The 17369-nt window shown below is 49.9% G+C and overlaps 1 protein-coding gene and 1 long non-coding RNA gene across 3 annotated transcripts; one reads left to right on the top strand and one right to left on the bottom strand.

Moving 5' to 3' along the window:
- The first annotated feature begins 349 nt into the window (after nucleotides 1-349).
- On the top strand, nucleotides 350-11432 carry LOC121450923. 2 transcript variants are annotated; one of them, XR_005974650.1, is made up of 4 exons: nucleotides 350-487; nucleotides 4083-4232; nucleotides 4756-4915; nucleotides 11230-11432. It is a non-coding gene; the product is annotated as an uncharacterized LOC121450923 (long non-coding RNA). The 2 variants fall into 2 exon arrangements; XR_005974649.1 differs by lacking the exon at nucleotides 11230-11432 and having other exon boundaries at nucleotides 4756-4977.
- Nucleotides 11433-14881: 3449 nt separating this feature from the next.
- On the bottom strand, nucleotides 14882-17039 carry Ddit4 (DNA damage inducible transcript 4). Its single transcript, XM_041656552.1, has 3 exons — nucleotides 16881-17039; nucleotides 16500-16756; nucleotides 14882-16241 (listed from the first exon to the last, which is right to left on the bottom strand). The coding sequence occupies exons 2-3, from the start codon at nucleotides 16693-16695 to the stop codon at nucleotides 15748-15750; spliced, it is 690 nt and encodes a 229-aa protein (XP_041512486.1). The 5' UTR covers nucleotides 16696-16756; nucleotides 16881-17039; the 3' UTR covers nucleotides 14882-15747.
- Between the last annotated feature and the right edge of the window lie 330 nt (nucleotides 17040-17369).

Here is a 17369-nt window from a genome sequence, read left to right as displayed (position 1 = left end):
GACACCCCTGTCTCTGCCATCTGAAGGAACCAATCAAAAACAGACTACATGAGACCTTAGCTGGGTGTTTGTCTGAGCGGGCAAGCTAACGCACTGAGGTCCTGAAGCTCGGGGGCGGCAAGTCGCAGGACGTGCCCCAAGCTGAGCGGGTGCAGGGAGTGGGTAGGAATCTGGATTTCTTCCCAGCAACTCAAAAGGATGAATGAGGCTGCGTAGCTCCCAAGTTGGAGAGCCGCGAGCCAGGCGAGTGTAAAGGAAGGTGGTGAGGGTCTCACTAGCCTTATACCCTCGCCACTGCGTGACTTTATAAGGCCTTCTTTTCTCTGTGTCTCCCAGGGGCGAAGGAGGAGTCACCTGTTACCTCGTGTTAATCCTTGCGATGAACATCAACACGACCCGGTAGTGGAGGGGCGCTAGCTACATGCATCCCACACTATACAAGAAGACACTGAGTTTCAAGATGAGCCCTGTGCCCAAGCCGTAGTTGGTGGGTATCTGGGAGAAGCAAGCAATGCCATTCCCAGTCCTACCCCACCCTGACCTCAGGCGGCCTGCCCGGAAGGATGGTTCGTGCCAAGGCTGGTGGTTTCCTTTAGTCAAACTGCGTCAGATTCTCTCTGGGGGGTTAACCGACAGGAACTAGTGGTCCAGTCTTGGCTATGTGAAAGATCAAAATGGGGACGCCAGCCTTCTGGGCAAAGTTCCTTTGTCAGACAGATGAAAAAGATAAAAGTCCTTCTTGCGAAGAAGGCAGAGTGTAACTTCCCTATGGCCTTGAGCTCACACGCGAGCTCCGGGAAGAGGTTGAGCCACACACCTCTGCTTGGGGTGAGCTCTAGACTTGACATTGGACAAGACTCCACTTTCCTTAGCTGTAAAATGAATCTGATTATTTGTGGGGTATGTGTAGTTTATGTCTGTAATCCCAGCATTTGGGAGGCAGAGGAAGGGGGATTGCCACAAGTTCAAGCCTAGTCTGATCTACATAGCAAGTTCCAGGACAGTTAGGGACACAGAAATGTGTCACAATTTAAAGGGGGAAAAGGTGAGGACTGTGAAAATGAATCCTAAGAGTCAGGGGTATAGCTTGTTGGTGGAGTACTCACCTAGCCCATTCAAGATCCTGGATCCCATCCTCAGCACTGTAATTAAAGAAAGAAGTTGATTAAATCATCTGGGGATTTAATTAGTTCAGTTAGTAGACTATGCTTGCCTAGCATTCATGAATTTGAATACTATGCCCGGATTCAAACTATAGCACTACATGAAACCAGTTGTGATAATATATGCCTGTCACCCCAAGATAAGAGTTCAAGGACATCCTCAGCTACATAGAGTTTGCCATCAGTCAGGGCTACATAAGACCTTCTTGCCAGGTTGTGGTGATGCGCACCTTTAATGACATGGTTGGGGATGCAGAGGCAAGTGGATCTCTAAGTTTGAGGCCAGCCTGGGGTACATAGCCAGTTCCAGGACAGCCAGGACTACACAGAGAAACCTTGTCTTGAAAAAACAAAAACAAACAACAGATCCTGTCTCAATCATCTCCATCATCCACATTATCATCATCATTACTATCATCACAAAACATGCACGTGCGCGCACACACACACATACACACACAGAGGCTTCTCTCTCTCTCTTTGTGTGGGGAGTTGGTTTTTCAAGACAGGGTTTCTCTGTGTAATTTTGGCTGTCCTGGAACTTGCTTTGGAGACCAGGTTGGCTTTGAACACACAGAGATCTACCTGCCTCTGCCTCCGCAGTGCTGGGATTGGGATTAAAGGTGTGTGCCAGCGCTGCCTAACTACACACAGCCTTCTTGGTGTGGCCTATAACGTTCAAGGTCAAGTAGGATGCTCAGCTGGACCCCACCAAAGTCAAGAAGCTTCTTTGGGCCTCACTTCCTGGGGCCAGTTCTCCTTACTAACTAAACAGGGAGGCCCCAGCATGTGTCATGCTGGAAGGTTTAATACTGGATACTGGTCGATCTTTTTGACAGTCCTAAACAGCCCTTCCTTTCTCCAGGAAAGACAAAAAGGAAAAAAAAGAAAAAAAAAAAGCCCCATGGACACACCCATTTTGCAGAGTAGGAGGCTGCTGTTCAGAGAAGTTAAGACAGTCCACAGCGGGGCTGGACTGCAAGGCAATGCAAATGTCAAAAACACTGACTCAATTGGCTCAGCACAGAAGAAAACAGTGGAACTTTCTCAGCTGGGAGAAACAGAAAAATTCAGCGAGGCTTGCTCTTCACTCCTAAACGGACTGATTTGTCAAGGCAGAGCCCAGGTGGTGTGCTGGCTGGCCAGCTCCAGCACCTTACATTAGTGGGAGCCAGCCTGACTCGAAGCGCCGGGAGGCAAAGCTCATCCTTCCTAACTACATACAGTTCCCACCTCCACGGAGGCTCCTCTTGTTGCCTGGAGGGCACCAAAGCCTTCAGGAACCGAGCCTAGCCCATTGCCTACAGGCCTGGGGAGACCCTCCCACGGTTAGCAGTTAGAGCTATCCTGGGAACCAGCTGCTTCCTAGCTGCCAAGCAGAAGGGTGAATATTCAGTGTCTCAAACTGCTCTCCTTTTTTTCTTTGTCTGTAGCGAGCAGGATTTCTACAGCAGCCAGCTACTGGGATTTTCCAGGCCCCTTACGAATCCTGTATATACCTTTGTATGCCTGTAATTCTGAAAATTCTGTCATTTGACAGGATTCAACAGTCTCTGAGATAACACAGCAGTTCTATTCCTGCTATATAGTCCAGGCTGGCCTCTAAATAAGCTATGGACACATCCATTTTGCAGCCTAGGAGGCTTCAGTTCAGAGAAGTTAAGACAGTTCAGGGGGCTGGATTGCAAGGCAAAATGTGATGTAACTAAGGCTGGTCTTGAACCTAAAGTGAGCCCTGCCTTAGTCCCTACATGCCTAGCTAGAACACTGAATGTTATTCTTTGGCACTTTCGTGTCAAACACATTCCAGAATCCTTGAGAGCAAACTTTTGTTATCCCAAGCACCATTTATTATTTTGGTTTGGTTTGGTTTGGTTTGGTTTTGTTTTTTTTTTGTTTTTTTTGTTTTTTTTGTTTTTTTTTTAGTTTTCGTGACAGGGTTTCTCTGTGGTTTTGGAGCCTGTCCTGGAACTAGCTCTTGTAGACCAGGCTGGTCTCGAACTCACAAAGATCCGCCTGCCTCTGCCTCCCAAGTGCTGGGATTAAAGGTGTGCGCCACCACTGCCCGGCTTTTTTTTTTTTTTTTTTTTTTTTTGAGACAGGGTTTCTTTGTATAACAGCCCTGACTGTTTTGGAACTTCCTTTGCAGACCAGGCTGGCCTTGAACTCACAGAGATTCGCCTGCCTCTCATCTCTCATCACCAAGCTGGGTGACCTCTCGCTGGAGATTCAGGGAGAGCCCAGTAGGTCCTTTTGGGTTGACGTGTGTGCACACAGAGACACAAGAGCTACCCGGTCACATAAACACACACACACTGCCTCTAGTTCCTTGACTCCAGTCCTAGTTACAAGAGGCAGCCGTGATTGCAGTCCCTCACCTGTTTTCTGCCACCAGGAACCAAGCAGGAAAGAGAGTAGGAAAGGTCACCCCTAGGGCAGGGACAAGGACAGGTCAGCCAACTTCAGGACCTGTGCATGGAAACTCCTTACGCAATGATAGCCATGCAGAATGACCAGGTGACTAAATGCTTGAAAGTCTCCTAGGATATCTCAGAATGACTTCTTGAACCTCAGGTTCCTCTTCTTTTTTTAAAAAATATATTTACTGATTATGTAAACAATATTCTGTCTGTGTGTATGCCTACAGGCCAGAAGAGGGCACCAGACCTCATTACAGATGGTTGTGAGCCACTATGTGGTTGCTGGGAATTGAACTCAGGACCTTTGGAGGAGCAGGCAATGCTCTTAACCTCTGAGCCACCTCTCCAGCCCCTCAGTTTCCTCTTCTGTGAGTTGACCTGTCCCCAAGCTGTACCTGAAGCTTATTTGTGGGGAACTCCCTAGGGTCAGTTTAATGCCTGTCCTCCCCACTTTCTCACTGACTTCTTCCTGGATCCTCACTGCAATTGTGTTTCCCAGTTTGCAGAGGCAGAAACAAGGCTCAAGAGCTTGCCTGCAGCCAAGTGTTAGAAATGCATGAAGACCCACTCAGAAGCTGGTGGGATGGCTCCATGACAAAGCCTAAGGATCAGAGTTCAGATCCCCCGGACCCACTGAAAATCTGGGCAGGTACGCTGGCCCCCCAGCACTCAGCAGGCAGAACCAGGAGGTCTAGCTAGCCTGTGCAAGCCAGCTAATGAGGCTCGCTGGAGCTGGTGAGTCCCGGGTTTGTGGACAGACAGTCTCTATAGAGCAAGCGGAAGTGACCGGTGAAGATACCTGACGTCAACTTTGGACCTCCACACACAAGCACACACATGTACACCCACACACACATACATACATGCATACCACATACACACACATGAGGAAGGGGTGCCCATCTAGGCATTTTTATTATTATCTTCTTTCTGATGTAAGGTCTCATGTGTCCCATGCTGGTGTGGAACTCACTAGGAAGCTGAGGATGACCTTGAACTCCTAACCTTTCCACTTTCACCTCTCAGATGTTATATTTACAGGCATGAGTCAACACCCACCAAGTCCAATTTTGATTTTTTTTAATTAAATCACATTAACTATTAGTGTGGGGGATGTCACAGCCATACTATGACAGAGGACAACTTTTGGGAAGCTGGTTCTCTCTTTCCAGGGCAGGATGCTGAGGATTCCATATGGCAAAGGACTGAAGAGGGAATGGGATTGAGGAAGCCTGGGCCCCTGACCTCACTCAGTGTCCCTGGCTCCAGCGCCATGCTGACTCAAAGGAGAAGTCAGAGCTGCTGTTTCTCCAAACTGCTCCATCTCCCCAGGTGACTTTCAGATCCTGCCTAATGCTCTCAGTTGTGGATACTGGCCTGTTTGGAGTTTCCTTGTCTTAGCCCCACCCACTTTCCTAGAGTCCAGCTCACCCATTACTCCTGCGGGCGTGTCCTAATGTCACTCTGAGTAACCCCAAGGACCAGGGTGACCTCACCTGCTGTTGATTCAGATTGAGTCACCTTACTTCCTACTCTGGCATCTGGGGGACTGGCAGGTCCCCACCATGACTCCCTGTTGAACAAGCTCTATGTCATGCAGGGAAAATGGTGGAGACTTGGAGGGGGACCTCTAGTCACTCGGATTAATTCACCGTTTAGTAATGATCCTGACCCCCCCATTTCTAGTAGAAAAAGAGCCTGACCTGGGGAAGACAGCAGGTCCTCAGCCATAGTTCCACAGACTTCACAATTCTCCCTTCTTTTTCTTCACTTCCCACAGAAGAAATCTGACCTTAAAGAAAAGATTTTGTTTTTGTTTGTTTGCTTGTTGTTGGGGTTTTTTTTTGTTTGTTTGTTTGTTTGTTTGAGACAGGGTTTCTCTGTGTCGCTTTGGAGTCTGTTCTGGAACTTGAGCTGTGGACCAGGCTGGGTCTCGAACTCACAGAGATCCACCTGCCTCTGCCTCCCAAAGGTTGGGATTAAATGTACGTGCCACCACCACCGTTGGGATTAAATGTACGTGCCACCACCACCCGGTTTAAAAATGATTTACTTATCTTTATTTTATGTGCATTGGTATTTGGCTGCACGTAAGTCTGAGTGAGATCTTAGAGTTACAGACCTTTGTTAGCTGCCATGGGAGTGGTGGGAATTGAACCTGGATCCTCTGTTAGAGCAATCAATACTCTTAACCATTGAGTCATCACTCCAGGCCCAAAGAAAAGATTTTTTTTTTAAGTGCTGAGAATCCAACCTAAGCAAGCCCCCCTACTGAGTTGCACCCGCCACTCCAACTTGGCTTCTTCAAGGACACGTGACAAGACGTTGTCAAAGGTGGGACTGGAGTCTGAGGGGTCCTAACTTTGAACTTATTTAATGAGTACTGCACACCTAATCTCCTGAGTCAGAAGGTGGAGAGGGAGGACTCCCTGCCCACAGAGCCCAAACCCCCATTCAGCTCCCCCCCCCCCTTTGCTTTGTGCTGGCCCTGGAAGGGACCGGCAGTTCAGAGCAGTCACTCCTTGTTTGACACAAGAAGCTCAGGGTTGTCATTTCCTTAGTAGATGGGACTTTAAGTTGTGGGGAAACCCAGCAGGCTTCCCTGGATAAGGACCTGACCTGCGCTGCCCCATGGGATTGTGGGATTTTGTTTCTTCAAAGACCCTTTCACAACTGGTTCCTGCTCTGTCAGGTTCCCCCACCAGACACACATACACACCCACACCAGGGGTCCCTCCCTCTTCCTGCCAGCCTCCATCTCCCACTCCTCAGCCCTTTTTCTGGGTAAGACTGTAGTCCTGTGGTAGCCATCCCCCGACAGTCACGGAGCGCTTGATACGAGAGTCAGCCGAGACTCTGAATTTTACATTTAATCTAGTTTAATTTAATTTACATGTAAGTTATACTATGCAGCCAGGTGTGGTGGCACATGCCTTTGGCTTCAGCCTCAGGACTCACTCAGGAGGTTGGGGTGGGAGGGTTGCTGTGATTTCTTGGTCTGCCTAGTGAATTCCAAGCCAGCCAGGGCTGCATCATGAAATTCCGCAAAGAAATGGACAAACAAAAAGTGATGTACAGTTTGATTGTTAGGAACCTTTTGTTATATTTAGGCCTATTTGGGCATACTGAACTTTTTCCCCTCTTTCCTTCTGTTTTTTGACTTAGTTTTATTTATGTGTACATGTGTGTTGGTGTGTCTGCCCTGTGAGACCAGTGCCCTCAGAGGCCAGAAGAGGGCATTGGATCCCATTAGGGCTAGTTACTAGTGGTTATGGTTATAAACCCCCAACTTCCCAACGTGGGTGTTGGGAACTGAACTCTGGAAAAGCAGCAAATTCTCTTAACTACTGAGCTACCTCTCCAGCCCCCTCATTTTTCTGTTTTTGTTTGTTTGAGACAAAGTCTCATGTAGCCCAGGCTGGCCTCAAACTCGTGTTCCTTTTGTCTCTACCTGCTGAGGGCTAGGATGACAGGGACCTGTCACCACGCCCAGCTCTTGAATCTATTTTTAAAACTGGGTTGGTTTTTTTTTTTCTGTTTATTTCTTGTTGTTTGGTTTGGTGTTTTGGTTTTCTGAGACAGGGTTTCTTTGTGTATCCCTGACTCACAGAGATCCAACTGCCTCTACCTCTCAAAAGCTGGGATTAAAGACAGGCACCACCACCACCACCGAGCGAGCTCTCTTTTATTAAACATATTTATTCATTTATTAAACTTTTTTATTGACCCATGGTGACATGATACTAGTTTATATGCCAGATTAAGTAAAATATATTATTAAAGTGTAGTTGGACATTTTTAGGAGCTGCCAACCAACACCCAAATAAAGACATGGAGACTTCCTATTAATTATGAATGTCATGCCTTAGTTTATCCCACGAGCTCTTTTAACTTAACCTGTTTTTATTCATCTTTGCTTTGCCTTGGGGCTTTTTACCTTTTTTTTTTTTTTCATTTTCTATGCCCTACTGTTTGTGACTGGCTGGCTGCCCTCTACCTCTCCCCCAAGTCTCTCTGTAGTCTTTTTTTCTTTCTCCCTGAGCCTAGATTCCCCCTCCTACTTATTCTCCCTGCCCAGAAGCTCCACCTATACCTCCTCCCTCGATATTGCTGTTCAGGTTTTTGTTAGACCAAATCAGGTGTCTTAGGCAGGCAAGGTAAAACAGCAACACACCTTTGCATAGTTGAACAAATGCAACACATCTTTTTGTTGTTGTTGTTTTTTGGTTTTTCGAGATAGGGTTTCTCTGTGGCTTTGGAGCCTGTCCTGGAACTAGCTCTGTAGACCAGGCTGGTCTCGAACTCACAGAGATCCGCCTGCCTCTGCCTCCTGAGTGTTGGGATTAAAGACAAGTGCCACCACCGCCCGCGCAACACATCTTTACATAGTTGAACAACACGTCTTTGCACAATTAAACAAATATTCCACAGAATTAAACTTGATTTTATCCGAGGCAGGTATGGTGGCCCATACCTACCTATAATTGCAGCACCTTGGAGGGAGAGGAAGGAGAATCAACAAAAATTTGGGCAACAGAGTGAGACCCTATATCAAGCAAACAAATTAACTTCACTTGATTCTACACTTTAAAGTGGAAAAAAAAATTCAACAGTGTATATGGCTTGCATTATATTTTGTTGGGATGGCAAAGGCCTGAAAAGTGAGCCTTTAGGCTTGGATCCTGGCTCTGTGTGCCCTTTAGTTCTTTCTGTAGCCAGCCTGTTGGGGAAGGAAAAGGACAGGTGGTTCCTCCCTGGCAGGGCTGCTCAGAGGTACAGGTGAGAGGTTTTTAAAGCCTCCAGTGTGGTGTCTGGCGTGCAGTCACAGCTAAAAACAGAATGCTGTTGCTGTACCAGGACACTCTAACGTGCAGTTTGATGGAGCTCGGCAGCATCTCTCCAGCCTACCCAGTGAAGGCGCCCTGGGGGTTTGGTGGAGAACAACCTTAATAATGTCTCCATTCTCAGGATACTCCCACTCTCCAGTGGGAAGGAGAGCCACTGCTAAAAAAAGAGGGAGAAAAAAAAAACAGGCTAATTCAGGTGGAGAGAAAGAGAAACATGCTGGCTTTAGCTGGGATGGCAGGGGTGAAGCAGGGTGTGTGTGGGGGGGATGCGCTCTCCAGGGGACAGAGGACTGTTGAGCTCCACCTGAGGGTTCAGGGGTCAGCCAGGTGCCACTCCGAGGAAGAAGTGTGCAGGCAGCAGGTGTAGAGGCTACATAGTCAGCCCCTGCACCGGCTGCGTGTCCTCCACAGCCCACCGTCCACTTCATCATAATCCTTTTTCCGTCCAGTACTACTGGCCATGCAAACCATGGAAACCTTGTCAAACGGCTCCCTGCTGTTCCCTCTCTTATCCATTCTGAACTTCCAGCTGCCCCCCCATCTCTTCTCTTCTACCCTTCCTGCCCCTCTTCTAGGAGGCTTCCCCGATGCTTGCTCTCCCTGTTGCTCTCTAGCCGGGATTCCTCTAGAATCATCCAGGCACCACCCCTACCCCATTCCTGTTCCTCTTTCTAGGTCAGTCCTGCCTCTTCAGCAAGCTTGCCCCTCTCTTCCACCCGCGCCAGTGCTGGGTACTAAGCCTTGCCACCGCGAGACTCTGGGGACTCTGAGAGGCATGTCTGCCTAGGCAGAGTGGAAAATCCCTCCTTGGGGGAAGGGCTGTGGAAATTTCTTCTTCAGGAACTCTTTTCCGACTTGGACTCCCCCCAAAAACCAATTAAGCATTTGCCCAGTGACCTGTAAGGTGGCCAGGGCTCTTCCTCTCCACCTCCACCCCAGACTGGGATCCAGGGAGGGTGACTAGAAGGGACTGGGGGTGTGGGTGACAGGACCGATGGACAGCCAGTGCAGCCAGCAGTCCAACCTTGTCTCAGAGTCACTTTGAGATGTCATCCATCCGAGGTGACGAAACAAGGGGCAGTGATGAAATCAGACAAACCGCAGGGCATTCCTCTGCGGGTCCAGGCTCTGTGGTCGTGTTTCTTTGGTTTCCTCACCTGTAAGATGGAGATAACAGTTGCAATAGCAACTGTGGAGGGCTGATGATTTGATTGGACTCTAAAGTGGCTGGTGAAAATGAGTGATCTAGGCTCTGCAACCTGAGCTTGCTTCCTCACTCCACGTCTGGCAGAAGGCCCAGTTCCCAATCTCTGTTCTCCATGGGGACTGTCCCCCAGCTCACTGTCGACAGTGTCCCTAACACACCTCTTATTGTAATTGTTTTGAAACATGTGCTGCCCAGGCTGACCTCAAACCGCTGCTCAACCTTCAGAGTAGCTGCCATTTTGCTGTTAGTGTTGTTTTAGACAGGGTTATTCTGTGTAACCCTGGTAGGACAAGAACTTACTCTGTAGGCCAGGCTGCTCTTGAACTCAGAGGTCTGCCTGCTTCTGCCTCCCCAGTGCTGATGAGAGGTGTGTGTTACAATGCCCCGCAGCTGAATTAAAGTTTTAAAAGATTTATTATTTTTATTTATGTGTATATGTGTGTGCCTCTGTGAACTAATGTGTAGCTCGTATGTGCAAATGCCCTTGGAGGGGAGAAGAAAATCTCAAACACTTTGGAACTGGAGTTACAGGGGCAGTCATAAATTGACTGATGTGGGGGTTAGGGACCAAACTTGGCTCCTCTGCAAGAACAATAAGCTTTTTTTTTTCAATTTTTCTTGAGACTTGGTTTCTCTCTGTATAGTCCTGGCTGTCCTGGAACTTGCTCTGTAGACCAGGCTGGCCTCGAACTCACACAGATCCTCCTGCCTCTGCCTCTCATATGCTGAAATTAAAGGTGTGTGCCACCACTGCCCGGCTCAGTAAGTGCTCTTTACTACTGAACCTTTATTCCAAATGATAAGTGTTTTGGCAAACAGAATCTCACTGTATAGCACTGGCCTGGTACTCACAGGGTACCAGGAGTATATATATAGTCTAGGGCAGTCTTGAACTCTGTCCCTGCCTGCCAAGTAATAGGATTGTAGGCATAACCACGAGGCCTTGCTGGGCCTTTTATTTGTTTGTTTGTAGGTGTTTGTTTTGTCTGAGGCAAGGTCTTTTACAACATCCTAGGCTTTGGAGCCCAGGATGGCTTCCTTGAAATTCTGGTTCTACCACTCTGTCCTGAGTGCTGAGATTAAGTTAATATACTTCAAAAAAAAAAAGGTCTAGTTTTATTATTTTTAATATCATATGTGTGTGCCTCAGTGTGGACATGTGCAGAAAGTGCGGGTGCCTGAGGAAGTCAAAGTCTCAGGATCACCCTGTAGCTTCTGTAGTTGGAATTATTGCTGTCCTATACAGTCATGAGCTATGAGTTATAGTTATGAGCTGCCCTGTGTGGGTGTGAACTTGGGTCTTCCTCAAAAGCTGCACATATTACTAACCTCCGAGTCTTCTCTCCAGCCTTAGTTTAAAGACTTTTAATCACTCAACACTTTCAGAATGCTTTTTTCTTAGGCACTTCGGCACAGAGAGACAGTGGGTACCATTTTGTCCTCTTGTGCCCTACCCGTCATTTTGCTTGTAAGTGTGTGTGTGTGTGTGTGTGTGTGTGTGTGTGTGTGAAAGAGATGGTGTGGGGGACAGGGATGAAGTCTATGACACCATCTCTTCTTAAAGGTTCCTGCTCCCTCTGTCTTCCTCATAGAGCTCTTCATAGATCCGTTCAGTTGTTCACAGCTTGAATAAGCGAGCGCTGTCATGAAACAGCCTTCCAGCAGCCTCCATCTTCACGGCCACTGCCATGTGGCCACAGGCTGCCCCAGATGCCTTCACGAGCTGCCCTGACTGACATGGAGATGGAGAGTCCGCATCTGGTCCCCAGCATAGAGTGGTTGAGCGTCCTGCTAATACGTGACTCCTTCATAAAAAGCCCTCATTTGGGGATGATTACATGTTCTCTAATAACCTATTGTGCCGTTCTTATATCTATGCCACTGTTTCGTTGGTCTTTCCCCAGATCCTCCACAGTTCCGGCCACCTCCAGTGGTGCAGACCAGATGCAACTTATCTAAGGTCACCTGAGCTGGAAGGCCTGGATAGTGTGGGGTACATGGAAAGCTTGGGATGTCAGAGACCACTTTTCCTAGGAGAGCCCTAAACATATGCTCCCTGAGCCACTTTGGACTTCACCATTTCCTTCTGAACCACAAGGTAAAATGAAAGTTACAGGCCTAACTCAGAAGACAAAGGCTGTCTGAGTAGGTGCCCCAAAGTGATGTTTTCTATGAGAACTTCTTAAGGTTAGGCTGAGGAATAAAGCTCAATGATCAAGCATATGTTTAGCGTGTGTGAGATCATGGGTTCAATCCCCAGTATGGTAGTTTGCGTGAGAATGGCCTCCATAGGCTCATATGTTTGAATACTTGGTTCCCCTCTTCGCAGAACTGTTTAGGAAGGATTAGGAGGTGTGGCCTTGATAGAGGAGGTGTGTCACTAGGAGTGGGCTTTGAAGTCTCAAAAGTCAACACCATTCCCAGTTATCCCCCCCCCCCCCCCCCCCCCGCTTCTCTCTGCCTTGTGCTTGTGTCTCAGGACATAAACTCTCAGTTACTGGCTTCAACGCCATGCCTGTTTGCCAGCTGCCATATTCCCTGCTATGATGGTCATGGACTAAACCACTGCAGCTGTGAGGCTCAAATTAAATGTTTTCTTACTTGCTGCCTTGGTCATGGTGTCTTATCACAGCAATAAACAAGTAAATAAGACACCCAACACCAATAGACCACAAGAGCCAATACAGTATTACTATTCTTCTTCTTATTATTATATTTTTGTTTTTCAAGGCAGGATTTCGCTGTGCAGCCCTGACTGTCCTGGGATTCAATCTGTAGACCAGGCTGGCCTTAAATTCAGCACTGTCTCCAAGTGCTGGAATTAAAGGCATGGGCCACCACCGCTCAGCTTCAAATGCAGTATTATTTAAGACTGTTTGGAAAATACTGACATTTGGAAAGATGTCGGAGGAAAGCAAGAGCAGAGAAGAGAGACAAGGGGTCCTTGGGAAAGGACACTTGTTCCACAGCCAGCCCCAGCACTGCTCAAACCCAGAACCAGATTTTCCTCTGCCCGTGGTGGACCCCAGTGATGTCCTCTTTAGAGTCATTTCCCAATAGTGTCATTTCCCAGATCACAATGATCAAGAGCTTTGTTCTAGTTTATCTGCTACAAAAGGTCTGAGTCAGGGTCCGAACCCAGATCTCATCAATTCTTAGTCACAAAGGACAAGACCTCCTTCAAGACCCCAAGCCTCTAAGGGTCTGGAATTAAGCTCGGCTAGCAGGGCGATTGTCTAGCATGGGTAAGGCCCTGGGTTCAATCCCCAGCACAAAAGACTTGAGTCTGTACTATTTCCCTAAGCTAGCTAGCAGGCATAGTGAACAACTTGTGCTTCTCCCCTTTCTCCTCACAAGGCGAGTCTGGGAGGATCTAGTGTCCCCTGAGCCTAGGGAAGCGGGTGGCTGCAGACTCTGACACTATACACCGGAGGAACCTAAGAGCACCCTACAGGGCTGGGACATAGAACAAGCAGATAGAATGATGTCTAGGGCTGCCAAGATTTCTACATGGTCATTGTGAGAGGTGGGGGTGGGGGAGGCAGAGGAGAGCCTGGGAAGGGCTGTAGTTCTCTCTGGGTTTTAAAGGGAAAGCAGAGGGGCCACATCCCTCGCAGAAGCCACTAGAAAGATCAGAGTCTGGGGTTTTAGAAGAAGGCATCTTGGTGACACTGGCATTAAGGAACCAGTTCTTCATCCCCCTCCATTTGACCAGCTTCAGAGAGGATGGGCCTATTAAACCATCCCACTCAGGCCTGGAGATCCCAAGGCAGGGGAGGGGGGCTGGCCACAGTTTTTCTTGCTCCTGCTTGGGGACCAGGAACTCAGAAGAGCGAGCTATGGCTCAGTCTCAGTTTCTCAAACAGTGCCTGTCAGTTTAAGAGGAGGTTCTGGGTTGCACCCTCAGGCTGAGCATGGGTCAGTCTTTGTCCTTTCTCCATGTGTAGGATATTCCAGAACACCCCTGCCCTATCCACCCCTCCCAGGGCAGCTACCAAGAGGGACACTAAGATGGGTAAGGCTCTCTCCCCCTCCCTTGCTTTATTTATTTATTTATTTATTTATTTATTTTTAGAGAAGTAGACTCTATGTTGCTAAAGCTGCTCTCAAACTCATTATGTAGCCCAGGCAAGTCTAGAACTCTACGTAGATCAGAATGGCCTTAAATTCATGCCAATCCTCCTGCCTTTGCCTCCCAAGTGCTGGGATTCCAGGTGTACACTTATAACCCGGGTTCATTCATTTCTAAGAATTAGCCCTGCAGGATCTATGAAAGAGATGGGGGTCTCCTTGGCTACCCCAAAAGGTCAGGTCCTGGATGGAATCCCTGAGGAAAACAGATTTTAGTCTGTTCCTTCAACTGGCTGGAGGGATCTGGTTTTACTTTGTGGTTTGTGGGAGAGCTGGAGATCCAATCTAGGGCCTTTTACACGCTGGGCAAGCTTTCCACCCTGAGCTACACGGCCAGCCTGAGGGGTCTATTTAAACTTAGATCTCTGAATGGGTTTCCAGTGTTGGGCCTTCCTAGCCAGTCTGCTTTCAGGAAGAGGAACAAAGAAAGTGATAAAGCTCCAAAAGCCAATTGGTGTGGGTGGACCCTGGAGTCCAGAAGTGAGAAAGGCCTTGGCTTTCTTGGCCCAAGGCCAACATTTCTGATCAGGAACTCAGATCCAGCCCTTTGTCTGATTGGGCCCTTTCTCTGGCTTGAAAGTCAGGGGTCACCCTAGTCATCCTCAGCCAATTGTGTGTTGGAGATTCTGCTCCTGCCTCGGCCACATCTCCTGAGCGTAGGTCCCATGTCTAGTGAGAACTTTAAGCTGAACTGTCCTTTTGAAACTTCTCTCAACCTTTTGATTCCCAGAGGTAGTCATACTCCCGTCTGTGCACCAGGCCAACCTAGACTTTCCTCATAGTTAAGGGCCCTAGGCTCAGGATGCTGCGGACCCCGCCTTCATCTGGAGAGCCAGGTAACCCTCCTTAGGCAGACTCTGCCTTCCAGGGAGGTCTGACTCATCCTTCACTCTCGGGTGCTTTCCAGCACATTCCCCTAGTTAGCCCCAGCCAGCGGAGGGAGCCTGGGTTCTTGGCCCTGATGGCACAGTCCACATACCTGTTACCAGCTTTGGCAGGTAGCCCAGGAAGGGGTCAGGCACTCACAGCGGCCCCTAGAATCTGAAGAAACTTGTCTTCACCAGCGCCACCCACCCCTTTCCTAGTTCATTCAAGGTACTGACGAGACTCAAGTGTTTTAACAAACATGTTTATTAGAAAAGTAAAAATATTGCATAGGTCTTAATACTTGAACATCAAGTGTATTCATGAACTGTGAGTATCTTCATGTAAACAGTTCTAGATGGAAGACCCAGGAGGCACTCCTCTGGGGGAGGGGGTTCCAGCCCCCCCCCACCCCCCTCAGCTCCATCCCCCTCACAGTTCAATCCTCCAGTCCACGGCAGGGGATAAGCTGGACAGAAGCTCCCAGGTGTTTTAATTTTTTTTTTTCAAGTGTCAAAGATCCCAACCGATCCTCACACCCACCCTTCGTACTCTTACATTCATGCGTCTGTAAGATAGCTGCCTCAAACAGGTCAGTAGTGAAGCTCCCGTCCCCCCAAAACAAAAGCTACGAAACAAACGACAAACACTCTTGGTCCTTTCAGACCACGCGATACACAGACTATCTCCGAGACCTCCCCCCCCCCCCCCCTCAGCACACACCCGGGCAGAGGCCAGTGCAGACCGGCTGCCCTCCTGGCTCTGTCACACTACCGCTGTTGTAACTGTCAGTAATAATAATAATTAAAAAAAAAAAGGTACATGCTACATACACATCCAGCCGGAAGCCTGTGTGGCCCCTAAGCCTTTGTTTCCATGCTACAGTACTAAGGGGCATGCGCCCCAACAGGGAGCCACCTGCACACTACCTAGAGACCTTCCTTGACACTTCCTTCTCCCACCTGGCTCTGCGCCCCTCAGGTGGCTATGGTCAGTTTTCTAACACAGGCGTTATAGTCCTTCAGTCCTTGCCTGCTGGTCTCCATCACGAAAGTTTTCTGTCTCCGCACGGGGGGGGGGGGGGGGGAGTATGCCCCCCACCCCCAGGGCGGAGTTCAACACTCTTCGATGAGCAGCTGTTCGGAGCTGTAGAGTTTCTTCTTGATGACTCTGAAGCCGGTGCTCAGCGTCAGGGACTGGCTGTAGCCAGGGACCAAGGAAGAGTTGGCGGAACTCAACAGGCCCTGGATCTTGGGCCAGAGGCGAGAGTCAAGGCGCAGCACCAGGGTCAATTGAAAGGTAGGCACCAGGCTGGGGTCGAGGGCCAGCTGAGCCACACTGTGGCAGCTCTTGCCTTGTTCCACACAGACGTCCAGCAGTGCCCCCCGCAGGCCGCACGGCTCGCTGTAAGCTAGGCGCAGGAGTTCCTTGCCCACCTGGTTCACCAGCTGGCTTGGCATCAGCAGGCGCGCAGGGCGCCGCGAGCCCAATCGCGCCTGGGACAGGCTCTCCTGCAGCAGCTGCATCAGGTTGGCACACAGATGCTCATCCTCGGGGTCGCTGAGCAGCTCAAAGTCGGGCAGGGACACCCCGTCCAGGTATGAGGAATCTGAAAGAGAGGACACAGGGAACGATATTAGAGCGGCTTCCACAGGAACTGTACCGGCGGGGGAGGTGCAATTTTGCTAATAAAACAGCGTTCCTTCCCACTCCGTGCCTCAGTTTCTCCGCCCCACATTCGTGCCTTCTAACCCCGGAGTTCGCGTGGTGGGATGGAAAGCCAAGGTGACAGGCATTGATCTGGTACAGCTCGGTTCCCACCTCCCGGGCCCCCACGAGTGATGTACCGCACCCGCTCACTGCTCACCTTCCTCCGGCCCGAAGCCACTGTTGCTGCTGTCCAGGGACTCACAGTCCGAGCTCTCCAGGCTCGCGCAGCGGTCAAGGCCCTCTTCTCGGGCCGCAGACCCCCAGGCGGAACGAGGTGGCCGGTCAGTGGCTGGAGTTCCGGACGAAGACGAAGAGGAGGAGGACGACGAGAAACGATCCCAAAGGCTAGGCATGGTGAGGTCAGACGCCAGGACGGATGGCTGCGGAGCTTTGGGTAAGGGAGCGCAGAAGACGCTGAAAGACAAGAGGGACAAGGATCTCGCGTCAGTGTCGGCGCTGCACAGGATTGAGGGCGCTGGGGCCCCAACAGCCGAGGTCGCCCCCCGACGAGATGTGCACACCAGGGAGGGACACTCACCTGCTAGCGCGGTCAGCGAAGACTGTGGACAAGCGAGCCCTGTCTCTCGAAGGGTGAGTGAACTGATGCCAACCCCCCGATCACTGCCCGGGCCTGTCCCTTCGAAACCTCCCGCACCTCCCCCTGCCCGCTGCGATCCCTAGCACCAGAGAGCAGCAGCCTATAAGGCCTCTCGCGGAGAGGCCGCGCCTCCTTCAAGTCGCAGCCCAATGGGGATCCGGGAGTGTGGCCCACCTCAGCCAATGGGCTCCGGGAGCACGTTCGCAACGTTCTCTCCTGCCTGGTGACAGCGGCCTGGCCCCGCCCCCACGGAGCCCCAGAACGCAGCTGGCCGAACCTCTCCGCCCTCCCCTTAGCCGCGGCCACACCCCCTTTCTGGAAGGGAATGGAGGCGGCTTTCAGCAGCTGCCAAGGTCCCTGAGGGCGCTCGCGGCAGGGGAGGATCAAGGAAAGACTTGTTTATTATAGGGTCGCGTTGCTGGGGGAGGG

Source organism: Microtus oregoni, unplaced genomic scaffold (genome assembly GCF_018167655.1).
Source record: "Microtus oregoni isolate MIOR12 unplaced genomic scaffold, Mior012 000007F_ref0000211, whole genome shotgun sequence".
Taxonomy (NCBI): domain Eukaryota; kingdom Metazoa; phylum Chordata; class Mammalia; order Rodentia; family Cricetidae; genus Microtus; species Microtus oregoni.
Note: the sequence above shows the minus strand (reverse complement) of the source record. Positions and strands in the feature narration are given on the sequence as shown.